At 49.9% G+C, this 21,864-nt stretch overlaps 1 protein-coding gene across 3 annotated transcripts in view; it reads right to left on the bottom strand.

The window, feature by feature from the left end:
• Ptk2b (protein tyrosine kinase 2 beta) overlaps positions 1–21,864 on the bottom strand; it is a 127,137-nt gene that overhangs the window by 4,022 nt on the left and 101,251 nt on the right. For 2 of the 3 annotated variants that reach the window (XM_028890027.2, XM_037208443.1), the window contains exons 8-27: positions 21,419–21,559; positions 21,085–21,159; positions 20,446–20,547; positions 19,442–19,559; positions 18,977–19,016; positions 18,534–18,580; positions 17,632–17,682; positions 17,129–17,226; positions 16,292–16,376; positions 15,865–15,965; positions 15,481–15,596; positions 14,218–14,318; positions 13,975–14,064; positions 12,994–13,198; positions 10,296–10,404; positions 8,858–8,923; positions 6,607–6,732; positions 1,679–1,825; positions 1,536–1,571; positions 1,204–1,228 (exon numbers count right to left, since the gene is read on the bottom strand). In XM_028890027.2, the coding sequence (XP_028745860.1) occupies positions 1,204–1,228; positions 1,536–1,571; positions 1,679–1,825; positions 6,607–6,732; positions 8,858–8,923; positions 10,296–10,404; positions 12,994–13,198; positions 13,975–14,064; positions 14,218–14,318; positions 15,481–15,596; positions 15,865–15,965; positions 16,292–16,376; positions 17,129–17,226; positions 17,632–17,682; positions 18,534–18,580; positions 18,977–19,016; positions 19,442–19,559; positions 20,446–20,547; positions 21,085–21,159; positions 21,419–21,559 (1,879 nt within the window). The remainder of the gene's footprint in view (positions 1–1,203; positions 1,229–1,535; positions 1,572–1,678; positions 1,826–6,606; positions 6,733–8,857; positions 8,924–10,295; positions 10,405–12,993; positions 13,199–13,974; positions 14,065–14,217; positions 14,319–15,480; positions 15,597–15,864; positions 15,966–16,291; positions 16,377–17,128; positions 17,227–17,631; positions 17,683–18,533; positions 18,581–18,976; positions 19,017–19,441; positions 19,560–20,445; positions 20,548–21,084; positions 21,160–21,418; positions 21,560–21,864) is intronic. The other variant, XM_028890028.2, reaches the window with a different exon arrangement.

Below are 21,864 nucleotides of genomic sequence, written 5' to 3'. Positions count from 1 at the left end.
CTTCCCAGCAGCTAAGGGACAGGATCTGTCCATGGCATAGAAAGGGAAAGTCAAGGCAGGGACGCAGGAGTGCAGCGAGCGTAGGAGACTCCAAGCCCTGGTGTGCTTCCTCTAAGACGGGCAAGTTCCCGAAGAACAGCAAAGCTGGCTCTCAGCGTCCGTGGAAAAGAAACCCGCAGTCTGCAGGTGGCGGTCTGTGTGGCCCACCCTGGTGCAGTGGCAGCTCGGGGTGGGGGTGGGGTAGATTTTAAGACATGCATTGATGGTTTGTCATACTACTGACTCTGCTCTGATGAGCAACGGCACACCCAGCCTGGGGGAGCCGGTGTGACAGTGGGCAGAGATGCAAGCCAGTAAGCTTGCTTCTCACGTAACCGTCACACGGGAGAGCTCATTCCACCCAAGGCAGTTGTCTACACCCCCAGGCTTAATTTTCATCTGGAGAATGAGATTGTCGGCTCAGAAAGGACCTTGGAACCCAGAACGTCTGGTCTCAAACCTGAGCTGAGTCAGTTAGTAAGTAGTTGTGTGGTATTAAACAAGTCACGTCACTGTCCTGGGTCCCCGATTCATCTGTGAGATGGAGATAGATTGCACCAACCCCAGAGTGTTGATATAATGCAAAGTGAGTTAACATTTGTGAGCGACTGAGGGCTGTGCCTGGTCGTGCTAAGTTCTTTGTGACTATTGTTATCATCATCATCATCGTCATCATCATCAGCTCAGCAGCAGCAGCTCCACTCTTTGGCCCCCCCCTCCATGCCTTCAGTAGAAGCTTCTGGAGAGATCTTTGTGACTTTGAATCTTCAATCCCTCTGGCCTGGAGAAGACCAGTAGGGACTGGGAAGGTAGGTCTAGACCTAACAAAGGGCCTCCCATAGGGCGAGTGAAAAACAGAAAAAAGGAGAGTGTTCCAGACTCATTTAAGAAAGACAAAAGGAAAGGGGACCCAAAGAAGTTGCCAACTCCAGAAGAGCAGAAAGGGCCAGGGTAGATGGGGAGTTGGGGGCTGGGGCAGAGCTGAAGGGGAGGTTCCTGCCAAAACCCAGCTGACTCCACACCCAAGGGTTAAAACAAGGCAAATGGTAGCTTTCCTTATTAAAAATCAAAGGCAACCCTCTGCTCCTTGCAGGACAGTGAGCAAGGACAGGGCCACACCCCCAACACTCCAGGTGGAAACTGCCCCCCCCAGGAAGCACTCACTGTAGCCGGCCTCCTTCTCGGGGGTCTGTAAGGAAAGGAAGAGAGAGAGAGGAATCACTACTGTGCATTCAGGGAAAGTCCTATTTCCTCATTGCCCATCCAGTTTAGATATTACAGCCACGAGTGAGGGGACCTGAGAGCTCCTGACCCCAAGTGGCCTTTCTAGAGGCCCAAGATAGCACTGACAATATGAGTCCCACAGCCTTTCAGGAGAAGCTTGGGGTCAACCTAAGGGGCAGAGACAGGCAGACCCAGGGGTCTGGCCGAGGGGTCCTGTGTGGATAAGGCTTTTGCAGCCTGTGGCTCTTGACAGGCTTTTCCCGGTCACTTACCAGTGGGGACTTGTCATTCATATAAACCATAGGGTCCTGCAGAGGAGACCAAAGCAAAGGACTTAGGATCCGGAGTAGAAAGCATGGAGAACGCATGAGGAGCATCCGCCCCCCCTGGTCAGGAAAAGAGGGGAGGCGCTCACCAAGCATCTCTCCTCCCGCCTCAGCCACTGGGAATCTTCCACCATCTGCTTCTGCTGTCTGTCTAGGACCTGCCGCATCTTGATCTTCTCTGCCTCCCAGAGCAGCTGGGCCTCTTCTCGGCTACTGGGCCGGATGAAGTCCTCCTCCTGTGGGGACAACAGCTGCAGTGAGCCCCATCCTTTGGCTTGGACCAGGGAGGAGCTACTGAAGAGCCCCCCAGGGAGCCCAACGTTGGCATTGCCGGCTGCTCTTCTCTTGTCTGTTCCTTAACCCATAGCCACAAATGCAGACCAGATGTTCTGCTCTGGTCTCAGACTCATCCACACACCTGGCTGCAACAGGATGCCAAATCCCAAAGCAGTGGGTTCAAACCGTCACATGGTCTGCCAATGACATTTTGTTTTCAACCATCCACCTCTTTTCTTGGCTGGCATTTGTGATGGCTACTGACATTTTATAGACTCGGAAATACAAAGCTAGCCCCAAACCCTTTGGAACTTGTTTCTACCTAAGCATGCTGGTGGCAGGTCTGGAAGCTTCTGCAGGCCGTGGGGCTACCTTAAGCTCCAGGGGTACAGGACTGTTCGTGCCCATCAGTCATGCACTCTTGGTTAAGGGAACAGCTTGAAGGATATAACCAGAGGTTAAAAGAAAGGAGCGTGCTAAGAGACCAGGTGATTAATGAAATTTCCAGAGCATGACTCCACAGACACAAGGTGAATGCTTCCTCCTCTTCACTAGCTCTAACCTTGGTCTTCACTCACCTATGGCGCTTTGGACTTACTCTTAGTTTTATCACCCTACATGGGTGTTGATGTTTTCCTATTTTCCCTCCATCTATCCAGGGTACATTTACATAATTATTTTCTCAGTCCCTCTGAACTATTTTGTTTTTTATCTGCTGTGAGTGATCACCTTGGCCTCCTGGGTCTACTGAAGGAAGAAGGCTGTGTGTGTCCTCTTGACTGCAAAACCCTTTACCAGTAACAGGGCCCTTTTGTGACATGAACACCAGAGGTCTCTGCTATGGCTAGAATGTGGCCCCCTAAGGTTCATGTGTCGGGAACCTGACTTCTAGTACAATGGTGTTGAGAAGTGGGGTGTGACTTAAAGATCACGGAGGCGCTGAGTGCATGAACAAGTTCATGCCATTAATACATGGATGGGCTAGTTTCCACGGGAGGGGCTCCCGGGAGAAAGGTGAGTTTGCCTCTCTGCTTGCACTCTGTGCTCCTTCACCATGGGATGTCTTCGGCCAGGTCAGAAAACAGCAGGAAGGCCCTCACTAGAGGTGGCCCTTGATCTCTGAGTTCCCAGTCCCCAAAACAGGAGGTAATAAACTTTTGTATAAATCACCCAGTCTCAGGTATCCTGTTACAAAAGCACATGGTGAATCAACAGTCCCTTCCCTTTGAAGTGGCTGGTTTATAAGTCACTTAAAGAAAATGCTAATATATATATATATATTAACAAGCCACATGTCTCCAGGCCTCTGAAGAGTTTCCCACTAAGCCCTATAAAACAGGCTTGTTTGTTACAATATAGCTTTAAAATAGTTATATTGGGGTATGTTGCCCATCACTCAAACAGATTCAATTACCAGTGTTGATTTCTTATGATAGTCATCTAACCCAGTGGTTCTCAACCTGTGGGTCTTGAACCCTCTTGGGGCGGGGGTTGTCGAATGACCTTTTCACAGGGGTCACCTAAGACCACTGGAAAACACAGATATTTACATTATCATTCATAACAGTAGAAAAATTACAGTTACAAAGTAGCAATGAAAGAATTGTATGGCTGGGGCCACCACCACATGAGGAACTGTACTAAAGGGTTGCAGCATTAGGAAGGTTGAGAACCACTGATCTAACCCATTCAGAAATTATCTGTTAAGCAGCTATGTGGCAGGCATAGAGCCAGATGCTGGGAGAACAGGAATTTTAAGAACCATTATGTTCCTGTTCTCACTGGATTCAATAAATAATAGATAGAACACATAGTTCATGCCCCTAACATGATGCTGTCTACCATGGTATGATGTGACCAGAAAGTCCTCACTGGAGCCCTGCAGGTGTCTGCCCATATTCTTAACACTCCAAAACTGAGCTAAATAAGCCTCTTCCCAGTGTGAAGTTCCAGCCTTGGGTATGGTTATAGGAGCAGAATATAGACTAAGACACCAATGCTCCAAAAGGAAGGTACAGGGTTTCTCTGTGAAACAGTCCTAGCTGTCCTGGAACTCACTCTGTAGACCAGGCTGGCCTCAAAGTCAGTTATCCACCTGCGTCTGCCTCCTGAGTGGTGGGATTAAAGATGTGCACCACCACTGCCCAAAGAAGGTAAACATTTTAAAGTTAAAAATGTCTCCAGCTAAATCTAATACCCGTGACTGCTATGGTCTACAGCTATCTCAGGCTTTTAATACATAGTGGGACTTAAGTGTCAAAAGTTCTAAATACAGAGTTAGATCCATAGACTGGGGGGATTAAATACTGATAGGATGAGTTACTGGAGTCCAAATAGGTCTTAAGAGATCCTCATTGGGTATATGTGCTATATGCCCCAGGCTTAACCTTGGTAGATACTTCAGTGAACACATGCTGGAAGGCTTGTTCTGATGCCTTATAATGACATATTATAGGGCAAAAGGAGAAGCTTTTTGCTTTATTCTTAATCTGTGTAAGTATGTGCACACATGTGTGTATGCATGTTGACATGTGTTGCAGGACCATGTGCATGAGGCTGGAGGTGGAATAGGTATCTCCCTCAATTGTTCTTGAAGCACAGTACCTCTCTTTCAGGTGAGCTGAGAGCTCACCAAAATGGGCTAGTCTACCAAGCCCCCTTGTTCCCGGGATTCTCCATATTCTTAGAGCTGGAATTACAGGTGGGCCACCACACCCATCCAGCACTGAGGTGAGTTTGAGGATCCAAACTCAGCTCCTCCAGCTTGCATGGCAAGTGCCTTATCCACGGCGCCATCTCCCCAGCTCCAATAATCCCAATAATAACTTTTAAACCTCTTTACGCTGCAGTTTGGTCGAAATGTACCCTGGGTATTCTTCCTAGGCGACAGACACCTACACTTCTTGGAAGGAATCAGGAACTTGTGCTGCAGAACGGCGTTCACGAGTTGTTCTCTGTAATTTGCTTATGGCTCATCATCCTTCCTGCCTCATTTACACCTCCACATAAAACCTTCCTTGTTCTAGCAAAACAGTGCCCCACCCTCCCCCACCCTATAGCTTTTTACCACGCACTCCTGGCTCCTAGCACTGCTGCTTCTTTGTCCGTCCCCTGCATTCCAGTTTTTCCTGTCCAAATCTTCCGCAGCAGCGAGCCAGGTGAGCCTGCACCTGTGCCTTGAAGGCCCAGCCTCCCATGTCTTCCTTCAGCACCCAGGACAGCACTCTAGTCTACCCTTCAGAACTTCATTATTGAATTGCAATATCCCCAGGGAGGGAGACGGCTACCATCGTGACCGTGGGATGCTCCACAGACTCCCAGATGAGCCATGCTATAGGGGAAATCTTTTTTTTTTTTTTTTCCTGTCTCTGAATCTTTGTGAAATGCTTTTGGGAGATTCTTGGGAAACCTATTATCCCTTGTCGGCACACCGCTAGAGCGATACTTTCTCATCTATGCCATGGGAAAGAGTTTATACTTTTTAACTTTTTAAAAAAACTTATTTAAAGAAATATTCATTATGTTCTTTCAGGCAGAGTTCTCGTCTGACAATCACTGCTAATCCCCTGGCACAAAAGACCTGCACAGGCTGTCTTTATGGAACTGAACAGTCCTGGCAGTGACGCTCGGCTTGGGCAAGGGCAGTACCACCCCTCGCAGGCACTGAACAGCCTCTTTCTAAAAGAACGCCATTTTAAACAAAGCTCTCTGAAACTTAATTAACTCTGAATAAAAGGGTCCAGGGCAGGGGTGGGGGGCAGTGAACACTGCCTAAATTATAGCACATGCTTGAAACTGTGGGTTAATTATGGGTAAGCACATGCGAAGTCAGAAATTGGTTAAATTAATGTAAGAGAGAAAAACAGAGTGAGTTTGGGGAAAATTGCTTTCATAACAGATCTTACTGCCTGGAATTCTAAATTATGCTCATTTCAAATTTTTACTAAATTAAGAATAAGCAGCACAGAAGCATATCAACATAATTACCTACGTTTCTCAAAAAGGTATTGTAATCAACATGCATTTTTTTTCCCACAAAAAGCTTTAGAGTTATGAGTCTGAAATGTACATATATAGAGAGCAAGAGCTAAAATGCTAAGTGTTTTGGTATGTTTCATAACTTAGTAAAATATGTCAGGCGCTCACGGCAACTGACCATAAGGGAGATGGTTGGTGGAGGTGGACATCTGCCCACAAGCCAAGATGCTCTGCACAGAAGACCTGACCATCTGGTCCATGAAGCCTTCAGGGCCTCGGCAGTCACTGAAGAGAACAAGGCCACAGGGGAGCTAGCTAGTGAGTCAGTATCCACGCCAGTCTCTACCCTCCACGCAGAAGCACCATTCACAAAAGCAGCAGGGAAAGCCACCATGAAGTCTTTCTCCAGGGAGAGAGTTAGCAACCAAAGCAATCAGTCAGGAATGCAGCACAGGGTGGGACCTCCAGGGTCCTGTATTCCTCAGCAGCCCCAGGCCTGCTATGCTCTGCCCAAAAGCCTCTGCACTGCCTGGAGTACCTGATTCCTAGGACTCAGGAAAGAGAGAGAGTCTGACATCATTGGCCACAGCACCAGTATGGACAAAAGCAGGTCCTGTCCAGCTGATGTGTTTGCAAAAGGGAAGAGGGCACAGAAGCCCTCAGTAGCCTGCCTGGCACATGGACACACGGAGCATTTCCCAAGCCACCCCCCTCCAGCAGCCTCCTCGGCGAGGCTGACACCCAGCATGCAGAGTCCTCTTACCCGCATGCTGTGGCGCTTGAAGACATTGTGCCGGTGGAGAGGTGGGGTGTGCAGCGAGTTAACAGGAGATGGATACTCCATAGGGCTGGTAAGTGTAGGAGAGCTGGCACACAGACCCTCAGGGACCTATTCATGAGAAGCAAAGAAGCACAAGGCACAGGGACAAGGCAAGAGGGTAGACAATTAGCTGCTACGAACAGGAGCACAAAAAAGGGACGCATTTGCACTGTGGGGATGCAGACTTGCTCTACCATGGCAGATAAAGAATGGGATGCGCGATTTTCCTGGCCCCTACGAAGAGATGTGGCAGAGCAATGTGGCCTCTCATCTGTAGCCAATCCTCCTGCACAATGCTCTTCGCAAGGGAGGGTGCTCACTGATGACTCATCTCCTGAGACCAGGGCTGGGACCTCATGACCCTTTGGGAAGGGGCTTGTTTCACAGTTGTGGTGTAGGTTATGATAAGCCTGCAGATGAATGAATACACACACACACACACACACACACACACACACACACACACACACACGAGTTATCCCTCAGTGTCCCAGGGATGTGTAGTTCCAGGATGCACTGTAGATACGGAATCCCTTACATAAAATGGTGTTATATTTGTGTATCTACAGCTGTCTTCTGATGTATTGTAAGGTACTCTAGATTGCTTATGATATTGAATACTATGGAAAGGCTATGTAAGTGGCATACTATCTTGTTCAGGGAATAATAACAAGAAAAATCTGTATTTCAAGTAGATATGGGCTTTGCTCTTTTCTTTTTTTTCATATTTTCCATTATTGGTTAGTTGAATCCACAGGGTCAAAATCCAGAAGTCTGTATGTGTGTATGTGTGTGTGCATGTATGTGTGTGTATATGCATGTATGTATATGTATATTTTGTGTGTCTGGGGTATAATTATTTTGATTGAAAACTTATTGTGCATGCATATGTATTTGAACTATACATGGAGGTCCTGGATTGATGTCAGGAGTCATCCTTAATCACTATTCCCCCTTATTCACTGAGGCGTAGTCTCTTGGTCAAACCTAGAACTTGTCACAACATCCTCCAGTTTGCTCTGGGGACTCCTCATCTCTGCCTTCTAAGGCTGGAATTACAGGCAGCCACCGTGCTCACCTGGAGTTTATGTGGATTCTGAGGCCTCAAACTTCAACCTTCATGCTTCCATGGCAAGTGTTTAAAAATCACAAAGCCATCTCCCCAGTCTAACAATATAATATTTTAAATGTTGTTTTAGCTTTGTGTGTGTGTGTGTGTGTGTGTGTGTGTGTGTGTGTGTGTGTGTGTGTGTGTGTGCAGGCTCACATGCATGCCATATAATGATTGTGGAGGTCAGAGGACAATTTCTGGACACCAGTTTTCTCCTTCCACCACATTGGTTCCAGGGACCAGACTCGGGTCGTCGGGTTTGGCAGCGAGTGCCTTTACCCTCTGAACCACCTCACCAGCTGACATATCTGTTTTAAAGGCATTATTGTCACCCCATACAAGACATTTCCATTCTTGGTTGGGCTTGTTTTTGACACAGGGCCATCTCCCTGACAAGGAAAGCATGGTTGGGAGACTCACTCTTCCTGTGAGGAGCATCAGCAGAGCTAACATTGGTACTGGTTCCTTGGGGTGTTCTGTTTTGAAGCCACAACTCTGTGCTAGGGGATGTAGGGGAAGGAAAGGCAGGAGGCCAGGCCATCTCTCACCCAGATGCAAGAGAATGACACAGGGCAGGACTACATGAGTCACAGGCTACAGCCTTGGGTAGATTCAAGGCTGGCAATGACGGATGCAGACAGCTTAGATGGGTCCCTGCTCTCTTTTCACTGGCCACCTAGGTCCTGTCCAGAGCCTCTGCATAGAACCTTGGGCGACACTCAAGTCTCAGGGATCATCATCCATCCCCAGCACCCTGGAATTCCTTCCCAGGAGGCTCTGTTCAGGGTAAGAGGTCAGGGAAGCCAGGGACACAGGAAGGCAGCTGCAGGCAGGCACAGGAAGCAGCAGACACTGCAGATGGCGGGACTGGACTGCAGGCAGGACTTCCGGAAGAACTGCATGTCTGTCCTTTTGATAGAAGTTGAAATTCTCTCTTGGCTACCAAGAAAGAGCCAACCCAGGCATCTCTACCTCCTAAGCAGGTGTTTGCTGCTGCACCCCAAGGGTGTCGGCATGGCACGTCAGGAAGGACCTTGAGGAGGGATGGAGTCGAACCTCCCCACCTTCTGGTTACACATTTACCTGGAACTGCAGCTTGGGAGCTAGCAGGTTGGTCTGTGGAGGGGGTCTGTACTTGGGCCGGCTGGGCTAGAAAGAGAACACAGAGCTTTGTCAAGTCTGACTCTCCCCTTCAGCAAAAAGGACACACCAAAGGAACTATCGGGTCCGAGGCAGTTCTGTTTGTTTACAATAGAGAGATGGGAACAAAACTGGCACTGGATCCATTTTGCAGCCACACCTTGAGCACTGGTTCCATGGCTAGTGATGGGAAGGGATGAGAACAGCACAAGTGAGAGAGACTAGGAGAAAGGGCCTTGACCCAGACTGGGTGATGCAATGGACTCATCCTCTGTGCCCAGTCCCAACGGGACCTGATTGTATATTGGTATCCTGACTCCCATGTGACAGTATTATGAGCTGCGGTCTTTGAGGAAGAGGTAGAGTTGGGTGAGGTCATCCCATGATGGGATGAGTACCCTGATGAGAACAGTACTGTAGACTAAGAGAGTCCTTTTCATTACCTCTTACCTTCCATGACACGTGAGGATGCCATCTGAAAGCTAGGAAGGGGCCCCGTGACAATTAATATTGTCAATTTGACAGGTCTAGAATCATCAAAGAGACAAGACTCTGGGTATGTCTTTGAGGGGGTTTCTGTATTAAACTAACTGAGAGGAGATTCACTCTAGATATACAGTCATCATTCTGTGGGCTGGGATCCTGGACCACATAAAAAGGCAAGGCTACCTCAGAAGCAGCATTCACCTCTCTGCTTCCTGACTGCAGATATCATGTGACCTTGGGCATCCATGCCTTCCCTGCTATAATGGACTCTACTCTTAAATGCACAGTTCAAATAATCCCTTCCTTCTTTAGGTTGTCTTCATTGGTTGTTTCATCACAGTGATGAGGAAAACAGCGACCAGAGAACCTCACCAGAGACTACATTTGAGGTTTTCTGGGCTGTGGACTTCCAAATTTCAGAGACTGTGAGGGATGGATGTCTGTTCTTTAAATCATTCTGCCTGTGGTTTTTTGTTTTGCCAGCTCTAGCCAACACAGGCCTGGTTTCTGGAAACTCAACCATGTGATGGTGGGGCAGTACAGTCCTGGATCCTGAGCCTAAGGCTGTCATTGAGGCATGGACATAGAGACTGACTGTCAGGGGCTAGGGACATTTCCCTCCCTTATCAGAGTGGACACCTGATCTGCCATCCCTAGAAGCACACAGGCTTTCACAGGGAACTAAAGGACAGTTCTTGATCCAGCTTCCCCACGGGCTGTGTGCTGGCCCCAGATTTCTCTTGAGGGGACACCTGTGGATGGTTGGGGTTTGGGTCCAGAACTGAAAGAGGATTGTAAAAAAGCAAGCTCCTTGTGCTGTGAGTGGGCAGTTGGGCCACGAAGGGACCTGGCTCTGCTTTGACCGCAGGACTGATGAAGCCCAGACTTGGCTTACCTTGGGTGGGGGTTCTTGAAAGGCAGTGGGCTCCAATATTTTGGGGGGTCTGTAGCGAGCATTCCTTTCCTGCTCTATGGCAATGTCCTTCTCCATCTGATAAATGTCACTGTTGGCGAGTCAGGGCAGATAGAGAGAAACAGGGTCAAAGGGGGCACACTGAAGCCAGTGGAGGCCTGACCAGTAGAGAGTCACCAGATCCCATCTCCACCTGCCCAATCCATGAGAGACTTGGAGACCTCTCTGAGACAGATTAGGATATGGAGGTCACCCTTGCACCAAGGTTTGAGAGGGTCACACAAATAGACAACGGGTAGGAATCCTTAGAGAGCTAGCCCAAGAGGTGGCGGAAGCTGGCCACAGAGCAACCTCCCCATCTCCAGACGTCCTGTACCAGCTGTTGGCAACAAGCCCTGTGTACATTTCCAATGTCCCATCTGAGTTCATGAGCCAGGCGCAGATTCACCATAACACTGGCTATTTCCCGCTTCCCACTCTGTCGCTTGCTGTGAGCTATAGGGTACTCTCAGCTATAGTGAGGTCTTTCTTTTCTGTCCCAGTGTGATACATCTCAACCCAGAGACCCTTGGAATTACTGCAGAGTCTTCGAGTCCACGTGTTCAAAGGAAAACAGATCAAGTGCACATTGTCACGTGCATACCATGTGGTATGTACCTTCAAATTTACACACACACACACACACACACACACACACACACACTGTGAGCATAGCCTACTATGTTTTGACAATCTAAAGGATTCTGGCAGTTCACTAACATTTTGTGCAAGTTCTCAAAGTTTGACACAAGACTGGGGAGTGTCATTTGGACCCTTTCTTAACCCTGGAGGAAGGACTGCCAGGCTGTGCCTGAAGGAGGTATCTGAGTTCTTCTGGGCTCTGAGTCTCTTCAAGGAGTGGGAATGAGTTTCAACCCAGAGACAGGCAATGACCAAGGCTCCCTGTGGTTCTCAAGACCCCTCCTTTTCCAACCCAGATTACATCTTTCAATTACTTTTAATCCTGGAACCTTCTGGCTTCCTAAGTTATCCTTGTGAAGGACCAACAGATGGTGCAGAATTAATTAAAGGGTCACAGAGGGAAGACAGACAGGAGCAGACAGGCCTCCTAAGACTGTGGTTTTGCAGAATGTGTTAGAGACTCCAAGTCACAAACAAATGCAGGGTCATCCCCACCTGGGCATTCTTAGCCTCTCCCTTGGGCCTCCTATCAGACTGTTTATTTTAATGTGCTGAGAATGACCTTGAACTCATGACCCTACTGTCTGTACCTTTCAAGCATTGGGATTATAAGCATGAACTGCCTTGTCTTGCCTATGGCCTGTTTTCTCACCCTCAAATAAAATCACCAGAGCTGGGAATGTAGTGCAGTGGCAGAATAGTTGCCTAACATGTGCAAAACCCTGGGTTTGATCCCCAGTACACACACACCTGTATACACACACACACACACACACACACGCACGCACGCACGCACGCACGCACGCACGCACGCACACACACATATGCACGCATGCACGTGCACACACACACACACACACAATGTTTGCTATTTTATCTAAGATCATTAAGCAAGTCAGATTAAGGCAGAGGTCAGCAAATGATGGCCACAGCTAAGCCTGCCCTGCTACCTATTTTTGCCTGGTTTCAAATTAAGAAAGGCTACCACATTTTCTCATGATTGAATTTTTTTTTTTTTAAATTTATGGCATGTAAACATAATGCCAAGTTTGGGTGTATGCAGATGGAATTTTATCAAACACAGCCCACTCCTTCCTTTACCAGCACTTTGGGCTGCAATGGTAGAGCCAAGGAGTTGTAACAGAGACTTGCATAGACTTGAAAACCCAAATATTTATTATCTGAGTCCTTAACAGTGGTCTGTTCATCCCCACCCTAAAGGAAACTAAAAGAAGTTGTGCCGGGCGGTAGTGGCGCACGCCTTTAATCCCAGCACTTGGGAGGCAGAGCCAGGCGGATCTCTGTGAGTTCGAGGCCAGCCTGGGCTACCAAGTGAGCTCCAGGAAAGGCGCAAAGCTACACAGAGAAACCCTGTCTCGGAAAACCAAAAAAAAAAAAAAAAAAAAAAGAAGTTGGACCACGTGTGAGATGTAGGCAGGAAGAAGGAAGCCCTGAACCCCTAAGATAGAAAACATCCCCTCCACCAGTGACCTCTAGCACTGGAGAAACAGCAGCTGGGCAATGAGAAGGATCCAAGCCTTAGGCCACTGATCCTCAAGCAGAACAGACAGGTAACTTCTGGGGCACAGTCTTGATAACAAGTCAAAAGCACCCCCTTTCTTCCATAACTGGGAAGGATTTCAAATGGAGAGGGAGAACAAGAAAGATCATGGTCATAAGTAGTCTGCTCCATGAGGCATCTGAGTGAACAAGGCCCTCATCTCTGAGCTTGCATGTGGCAATGAACTTGGTCTCAATTTTCTGTCCTCCGACACTATCTGGAACCTATTATACTTCTACTAGAAGGGAGGGCACCTTCCCTGTGATGATCAGAAGGAAGTTCTAATATAAGTTCCATTTTACCTATCACCACTAGGGGGGCAAGTCGCCGGCTTTAACCTGAACTCTCCTGACAAGGGGGAGCAGGACACCCACTCACTGCACAGGGATGGAGACCACAGCCACATCCCCTTCCCATAGCGCCCCACAATATGCTCACCTGAGACTGCACACAAGCTCCGTGAAGCGGGGCCGGTCACTGGGGTCATAGTCCCAGCATCGAGTCATGAGCGTGTAAAGGACAGGTGGACAGAGGTCAGGCTTGGGCAGCCTGTCCCCTTTCTCCAGCACGCCGATGACATCCTTGTTTTCAAGCCAGAAGAAAGGCTGCTTCCCAAAGCTGAGGATCTCCCACACGCACACAGCTGAGAGCAGAGGGAGAAGGCTCAGGGGAGGGACCAACCTGCCCTCCCCAGGGACAGCTTTGGCCACTGGCACTTAGTCCCAGCTGGAGGAGGAGCGTTCTGCTCTGAGGTCTCCCCCACCTCAATGATCCACCCAAGACATCGATAGCCTATACTTATAGTATATGAACCATGGTCTACTCCCTAGAACTCTCCTCATGGAGCTACTGGGATTCTGGGGATCCAGAGGAGGGCACATCTGGATTGTCAGAACTTCCTCATGGGGGTGTGGGGAGAGCAAAGCCTCTCCAAATGGAGTTATAAACTTCATACTGACACTTGTTGCCTGTGGGATCTTGGACAAACCCTTGACTCATCTGAGCCTTAATTTCCTCGGGTGGAAAATGAGAAGAACAAAGATATTTCCCAGAAACAGCTGCAGGGCCATATGTCATGTATGGAGTGCTGTGTCCGTCATACCCAGCCGGGTCCTCTCTCTTCTTATACCCCCTCATCAAAAGAAACCAGCCGGTTGTCTTTGAGGATTCCTTGAAGCCTTTCCCATATAGTCCTTAGTGATGGTAGATGTAGTACATGCTTGTCATAAGAGTCTTTACAAGGGAGACAAGCCCAGTTTGTCCCGACCAGGCCTTAGCCCATGTTACTTCTGCTCTCCACTGACTCTCTACCTTTGGGACTTCTCAGTGGCCCTGGGACCTGAGGAGAACATGGAAGACACTTGCTCCCTGTGCTGGCCTCCAGCCTAGATCACGGGGCCCCCCTGAATCACCACTCACCAAACATCCAGACGTCACTGGCAGTTGTGAAGCGGCGGAAGTTGATGGACTCAGGGGACATCCATTTGATGGGGAGACGAGTCACAGAGGCTTTGTGCGGACAAAGAGGTTTGTAGGAATTATTTAGGGATGTAAGAGCCGGAATTGTATTCCTGCTCTCCCAAGACCACTGACCTAGGCTGCCTGACCCTCCGGCTTCCTTGCTCTGGGATTTTGAATTCTACATATATAGCAAGTCCTTACCTTTGTAATAGTCCTCATCCTCGATGTACCGGGAGAGCCCGAAGTCCCCCAGCTTCACGCACTCAGGAGAGGCCACCAGAATGTTCCGGACAGCGATATCCCTGAAAGAAGGATTGAAGACTAGCATGAGGCCCCGGGACTCTGGTACGAGTGAGGAGAACCAGGCATCAGCCTGAAGGAACATTCCAGCAGGCTTCTGCCAGGAAGAGATCATAACTCCTGAAACTCGTAGGCATCTGGCTCTCCTTGAGGAGTGCCTGTTGGCATGGGCCACCTGTATGTACCCTTACTGTCACCACCAACCCCCAAAGGCTCACTTGCTTCTCACAGGTGAGGCCACTTCCTGCTGTTTCAAAAGACGTTTTTTTTGTTTTTTTGTTTTTCGAGACAGGGTTTCTCTGTGTAGCTTTGCACCTTTCCTGGGACTCACTTGGTAGCCCAGGCTGGCCTTGAACTCACAGAGATCCGACTGCCTCTGCCTCCCGAGTGCTGGGATTAAAGGCGTACGCCACCACCGCCCGGCTCAAAAGACGGTTTTAAAACACCAACCTTCAGATAAATAAAGGAAACAACCTATGACCACAGTGCCTTGGCCCCAGGCCGTGTGCGTCTCACATTTGACCCTCGCACTCTGGACTGTGAGCTTTCCAAAGAAAAGGATTCTTATTTCTCTTGATCACGACTTTGTTCCACGTTCTGGAACACGGGCCAGTACTGAGTGGGTGCTCCACAGGACTCACTGGACGCACGAGGGAATGTTTGTTTGTATCTCCAAATGGCTTGGCACAGAATCATGCTCAAAGCTACACAGGCCATGTCAGTGGTGCAGTGAGCACCCCCAGCGTGGTCTCCTTGGGGCTCATGTTCTCAAGGGAGCGAGAACAAAGCCTGGTGGAGAGTGGGGAAGAGCCAGCGACAGTCATAGTTAAAGTGGCTGGTGGGTCAGGGATATCGGGGAACCAGGATGGAGAGTGACAGACCCTATGATGTTCTGGACGCTTCTCTAGCCCACTTCTTCCTAGGTCATGTGTCACCCAGTGGGCGGGGCAAAGGAGATGGAGCTCTGGGCATGTGCAGCCCTCTCCAGCACTGGCCTGAAGGCACAAAGCTCCACTGAGACTTCAGACTCTGGACTTCCTCTCAGTACCCTAGAACATTTTAACTCTCCAGGTGAGGAAATGTTTCATGGAGACTACCCGGGTGCTGAGTGCTGAGTACTCTTGGTTGCCAGGCACAGACCATGCAGTCTCATGCTGTTCCTACCTGTGTACACAGTTGATGCTCTCAAGATAGGCCATGGCTTTGCATATCTGTAGAGAGTACAGGACCAGGGTGGGGACCTTCAGGGAGCTTTTGTTTCTTTCCAGGTAGTGACCCAGCTGCCGGAAGAGAGACATGCCATCAGAATCACTCACTGTGCCCCAATGTGGCACCAAGGCACCGGGCTACCAATAGCCACTTGACCCCTCCTTCCCTTTAGGGGACAAATTCAAAGGTGACAATATGCTTTGGCCATTTCCTCCACCTAACAGCTAAATATAGAAGGCAGGAAGCTGTAAAGATCCCTTGCTATAAAATGCCTTCCATCCGCTGCTCAACAGCAGCCCAGATGTCACCCGGGACTCCTCATCTGGCCGCTGAGCTCACCTCCCCGTGAGGATACAGTTCCATGACGATCCACGTGGGTTCCTCTTCAATGATGCCAATCAGCTTCACTATGTGGGGGTGGTCAAGATTCTTCATGATCACTGCATGGCGGCAAGGGTGGTGGAGCAGGTCAAAGGTCATACAGAAAGTATCTCCCCACCCCCACCTTACTGCTGAGGATCAAACATGGCCTCTCGCATACCAGGTAAGTGTCCTACCACCAAGCTACAAACCCATCCCCAGACATATAAGTATCTGCATATGAGCAATTCAGTTTCCTGCCCCAGCTGTGAAATATGGGACAAGAGTCCTTTTACAATCAGGAGTGGGGGGTGGGTTCCCGTTATTGTTTGCACTCGCTCCTTCCCAGCCCCCTCATCCTTGAGTGCTGGAGCATCTTGGGGGCTCCTCCCCGGGGGACGCCTACCTGCCTCGCTCATGAACTTCTCCTTATTGTCCAGGGTGCAGTCTTTCTTGCAGGTCTTGACGGCCACATTAATTTTTTCTCCTTTCTGCAATAGAAGAGTATGTTCAGGGACTCTCGTGCTTCTCAGGAGAAAGTGTTCTTTCCCTACCCTCAGCACGGCCATCGCAGACTTGGCTACCGCCCTAGGGAAGGCAAATAGAGCGGCCCTTCCATGGCACCTCATCCCTGTCCCCCCCCCAAGCTCTCCCCCACACCCCATTTTTCTATCTCTTTTCATGCTCTTTCCCTCCCTTCTGGATCGTTCTGTGTCAGAACTAGAAAGGGCTTCAGCGACCAGAAAGCTCTTTCCCTGTGTCCAGGTGAGGATACAAGTCACATGATCTGCCCGAAGCAAGCAGGCATGCGCAGAACGCACAGGGGCTCCTTCTTTGTCTATAGCGTCGGCTCTCAACCACACCACTCTCACTGGGCTCGGCCTTCTCCAGCCTGCCAAAGCATAACCACATAGGTAGGCAAGGCTCACCCAGGCTTCAGTGACCTGGACACCAATCCTGCTGGATTCACTCAGGACCCGCTCTAACTGCATCTTACCCCACTTACCCTCCTGCAATCCCCGACAAGACTCAGAGCCCACTGCGTTTCTACCCCTAGGACACTGCTCCCCAGTTCTGGGAATGGATCATTCCCTTCACTCCCTGGGTGCTCCAGAAATAGTCCTGGGCCATGTGAATGAGGACCCGCTGTGTATCAGTCAGCTGCTACCTATGACCCAACTCCTCTCTCACCCTTCAGACAGACAGACAGATGAGGGCTGCCAGAAAAGAGCCTGGGACTCACGTGATTGGTGTAGACCCCTTCGTAGACCTCCCCGAAGAAGCCTTCACCAAGAATACGGTTAAGAACTACATCTTCACGGGCAACACCGTACTGTGGACCTGAACAGAGGGAGAAAACGGAGGGGTGGGGGTGTCTCAGAATCCTGAGTCCAGTTGGTCTCCCCAGGGAGAACTGAGTATTCAACAGCAAAGATCCCAGGGCTTAGCTGGGAAACAGCATCTGACTTGTTCCATTGTCTCAGATCCAGGGAGATCTATCACCCTGCTCCCTGCTCCCTGGGTCTACATTCTTAAGGTCCTCACTGAGCTACACAGGCCCACGTAAGGCCAATCTGTGTAGAATCTTTCAACCAAGGGTCCCTCAGGCTTTCTCTGTCAGAGCACATGTAGATGAGAATAAAGGTTTCCCCTGAGGTGTCCCAGGAGTCCTCATGATGTCACTTCCTGGGGGCCCTGACTGTGGTCACCATGGTGGGTGGGGTCACAGACTCTACAAGAACCTACCTCCTGGCCTTCGCAGGGTCTCATCGGGAATCTCTGCATAGATGTCTGATTCTGTAATGACAGAAAGGGGCCCGTGGGCCAGGTGTCTTTACTGGACACAGCCAGGAAATAGGCCATGGCTCCTACCTGGAAGCCAGGGCAGTCAAAGGAGTGAGTGAGGCCTGGGTCATGCTGACCAGTCCAGCCTCCTGTCTCAGGATTCAAGAAAGCCACATAGCTGGAGACACCTCAGCTTGAGTCCATGCTTACTCCCGTGGTTTTATTATTTCAAGTACCACATTACCCATTTGACTCTCTTATTAACTTGATGTTTTCGTCTCCCCCAAATCCATATGCTGCAGTCCTACCCTACAGAATGATGACTGGTGTGGGTCTCTGGGAAGTGATGAGTCTTAGATGACATCATGAGGCAGGGACTCTTAATATAAATTAGTGTTCTTAAAAGAAGACGAGGAAGGGATGCTAAAGCTTGCTCTTTCTACTGAGTGACCACACAGCAAGGAGGCAAACCCAGAAGAGGGCCTCTCCAGACAGAATCTGCAGAAACTGGACTTGCCTGTCTCCAGAGCTGGGAGAAATAAATGACTGGTTTTGAGTCATTCAGTCCATTATGTTTGTGCCATGAAAAGTGACCAAGATCAACACAGTAGCATGGTACAAACTATTCTGCCAGGTGATGGTGGTGCACACCTTTAATACCAGCGCTCAGGAGGTTGAGGAGGGCGGGTCTCTGAGTTCGAGGCCAGCCCCGGATGGTATTTTTGAGCCATTGTTGAGAAGTGGCGGGGAAGGTGGTTCACTGTGACTTGGAGAGAAGGCTTGGCAACATCAGGAGAGGGAGCCAAGGCACTGGGGAAGCATGAGGGAGGGGCAGAGGCCAAGGCTACAGTGAGCATGCTTACCTATGCTACAGCTTTCTGAGAGGTGGGACCGCCGAGCCTCCAGGTTTCTGCAGGAGAAGGTAAGAGGGCAGGGAGCTGGCTGACCTCAGAGCCCCGCAACGCTCCCCTCAGTCAGCCTCTCTTTACCCCCATCCCCCCACCCGGCACTGGCTGGATCTTGAAAAGCAGTCAACCTGACTGTCAGTGAGCTGGGGGTGTAGCCCAGGACCCCAAAGGGTAAGGGTGGAAGGAAAGACAGAAGCCGATTTCTTAAGACGGCACCAGGTGGAACAGGGAACATTCCCATGGGTGTGGACTGGGAAGGACCGCACACCACACTGAAAGGCTGACACTCAGGCATTCTCTCAGAGACAAGGGAAGTGAGCCTTCACTGCATGCTCTTCCAGCCCTAGCCCGTCGAGTCTGAGCTTCTGTCTCTAGCCTGGCATCCCTCTCATACTCACAGTGTGGGGATCTGAGGCAGGCTGTTTCTTTTCTCTCCATCTAGCAGAAAACAGTGGGAGGGAGGGTTAGAACCGGCCGCATGCGGGCCTGAATGGGTGGCGGATGGGAGCCTGCTTCTAAGGTTGTCAGTCAGCACCACAGTGGAAACTACTTGGGCTGGCACTAGAACCCTCCTTGTGAACTTCCTCCTGCCCATATCACATGCTCCAGCCTTGCCCATTTCCTGACCGGTCCCCGATCAGGGTCACACAGAACAGCCAGCCACATGCTAGCAAAAGCTCTGATATGTATGCCAGCGACTGCAAGCACAGCTCCTCCAAAAGTTACTTCCAGTAGTTGACCACCTAGAATTGACTCAGCACCTCCTCAGACTCCCCAAATCTTTGCTTCCACTTAAGGGCCAACGCCTGATGTTCCCTCTGCCCTCCACCTCTAGGCCGTTCTATCTCCAAAGAGAAACCCACCTTTCTTGGCATTCATGATGAGAGAGCCTTTATGTTCTCCCTGCAGCCTGCAGTAGCCATCGATGAGGTCAGCCATGTTCTCAGCCTCTGCCAGGGACGAGGTTTTGATGGACAAAGACTGCAGAGAAGAGGCCAGTCACCGGTGAGAAAGCAGAGCCTCAGCTGGAATCCATCCCACTGGGAGGTTACAGGACCTGGCCCTACCTCTGTGGGATTCCGCCCACACATTTCCAGAGTACTGTGTGTGTTGTGAGAGACAGCCACCAGGGGGCACGCTGGCCATTCCTCCCACTGCCTACCCGGCGCTCTTTGTCGTAAGGCCAAGTCTGGGTCACCCTTATTCTGATCTCTGAGCAGACAGCACAAGACCTTATGTTTTTACAGAAACTAAGAAGCGGGAATTGAATAAGACTGGGGGCTCAGCACAGGCTGCTAAGAGGAGAGACAAATGTTTGGTGGTCTGAGGTCTCGCCCATATTTCTAACTACAAAAAAGCCCCCAGGTCCCTCAGATCTTGATTTCTAAATCAATGCTGATTTGCTAAATGTTTGACTTCTGCTCTGTACCTTATTTTCAGCTGCCTCTACCTACCCTAAAGCCTTTTCTACTTCTTTCCTGAAAATAAAGAAATAATTTTCATGTTTCTTTAAATCTTATCATTATCATAGAACCTTGTTTGGATATTGGGTAGAGTTTAATTTTTGGTTTATACTTATTTATTTATTAGGGTGTGGAGAAGAGAGGACACAAAGTCGTTACTGTGTGAACACAGTGGCCAGAGGACAATTCATACAAGTCATTTCTCTCCTTCCACTACATGGGCTGGGGCCAGGGGATTGAATTTAGATTATTGGGCGTGGTGGTAGGTGCCTTTATCTTGCCAGTCATGGGTACAGTTTTCTTAATAAGATCTGTCAACAGAATCTCTAGTCCCTGCTGGACTTGACAGGCTGAATTGAATAAATCTCACCCACAGAGCTCCCAGGTCCCCCAGAGATGCTCACCTGGGGGGCACCCTCGATGCCCAGTTGCAAGACGGCCTGGCCCTCTTCCAATGGGAGGCACCTGATAGACTTGATCTGCTTGAACTCAGCCAGGCAGGTGGGCTGCAAAAGAGAAGAGAATTGAAGACCATTCAACCCCAGGATCTGATCAAAGACTTCGGCCAAGATGGGGGTGAGGATGAGGGGTGGGGAGCGGGGAGTCTCTTTGAAGGATGGAGAGAATGCGGCTGGAAGGTCCATCTCAGAAGCCCAAGATGTTCGCATTGGGGAAGAGGAAGGGAGGAAGGTCCTCTTGTCAAGAGCCTATGTCAAATTGGCGGTAGAGCCCGAACTGAGCCCAGGTTCCCAGGGAGTCCTGGGAGAGTCTCTTCATTATGCATCACAAGAACAGCAATGGCACTCTCTCACTCTTCCCCTACTTTGTGCAGCAGCATCATGGTCAGTAATGACCCATCTGACACATGCTGCTATCCCCAGATCCTCTCAACGAATCTACACCAAGGGCATGGCCTTATAAAGTCTGCCCTGAGCAATGGGGGACGGGGAGAAGAGCTGTTGGGGAGGCAGAAGAGGAGCCAGGGAAGAGGGAAAGACCTCTGAGCCAGAGCGAAGTGAGACTCGCTCTTGGGCTCTCTCTACCTTTGTATCTTGACTAGTCAGCTGACGGATGCCTTTAGGGCCAATGACTAGATCCACGGTAATGTTCCATCCTTGCTGGAATAAAAGGAGAAAGGGGGGTCAGTTTCCCGTGCCGCCCAGCCCTATTCAGAAACTTGAAGAACATCTCATTAAAGTAGACTCACACCACCATCTCTCCAGCCCTCTCATCTTAAACTCCACTGTACAGTTCACCTCTTCCCATCGCTTTTCTATCCCGCCCACCTTCCTCTTTCCCCCCACACTGGACCCCTGGAGTCCCATCCCAGAAGCCTGGAGGTCAGGCAGGGTGAAGTGAAGAAGAAGAGGCCATTACAATGAGTTCGCAGCGGTAGGTCTCTTGGTCGATGTTGGCAAAGCCTGCCAGGGTATTGAAGAACTTCATAACACACTCTTCCTCCCGGAGTGATGCATACTGCTGGAAGGTCTGCTGGATCATCTTCCGGAACTGCTTAGGCTGGGAGGGGGTTGGGCAGTGCTGAGTCAGTTCAGGTTCCTGCCTTAGGGTCTTGTGGAGAGGCTGCCCACTGCTGCCACATGGGTCCCCACCGCCACAGAAGCCCACACGCATTCCCTAAAGCTCACAACTGTCTCTGCGGAAGCTCACCCTAACCCTGGGACGGAAGGCAGGAGACATGGACTCCCATGAGCCAGGTCATAAAATGAATCAAGCCTCTAAGGCAGTCTGGAGCCAGGTGCACCTCATCCTGATCCCCAGGCCCGGAGGGCCTACCACACGCATCAGCTGCCTTATGTCAGGTA

This window comes from Peromyscus leucopus, chromosome 9, assembly GCF_004664715.2.
Source record: "Peromyscus leucopus breed LL Stock chromosome 9, UCI_PerLeu_2.1, whole genome shotgun sequence".
NCBI lineage: Eukaryota > Metazoa > Chordata > Mammalia > Rodentia > Cricetidae > Peromyscus > Peromyscus leucopus.
This window is presented reverse-complemented; position numbering and strand designations above follow the sequence as displayed.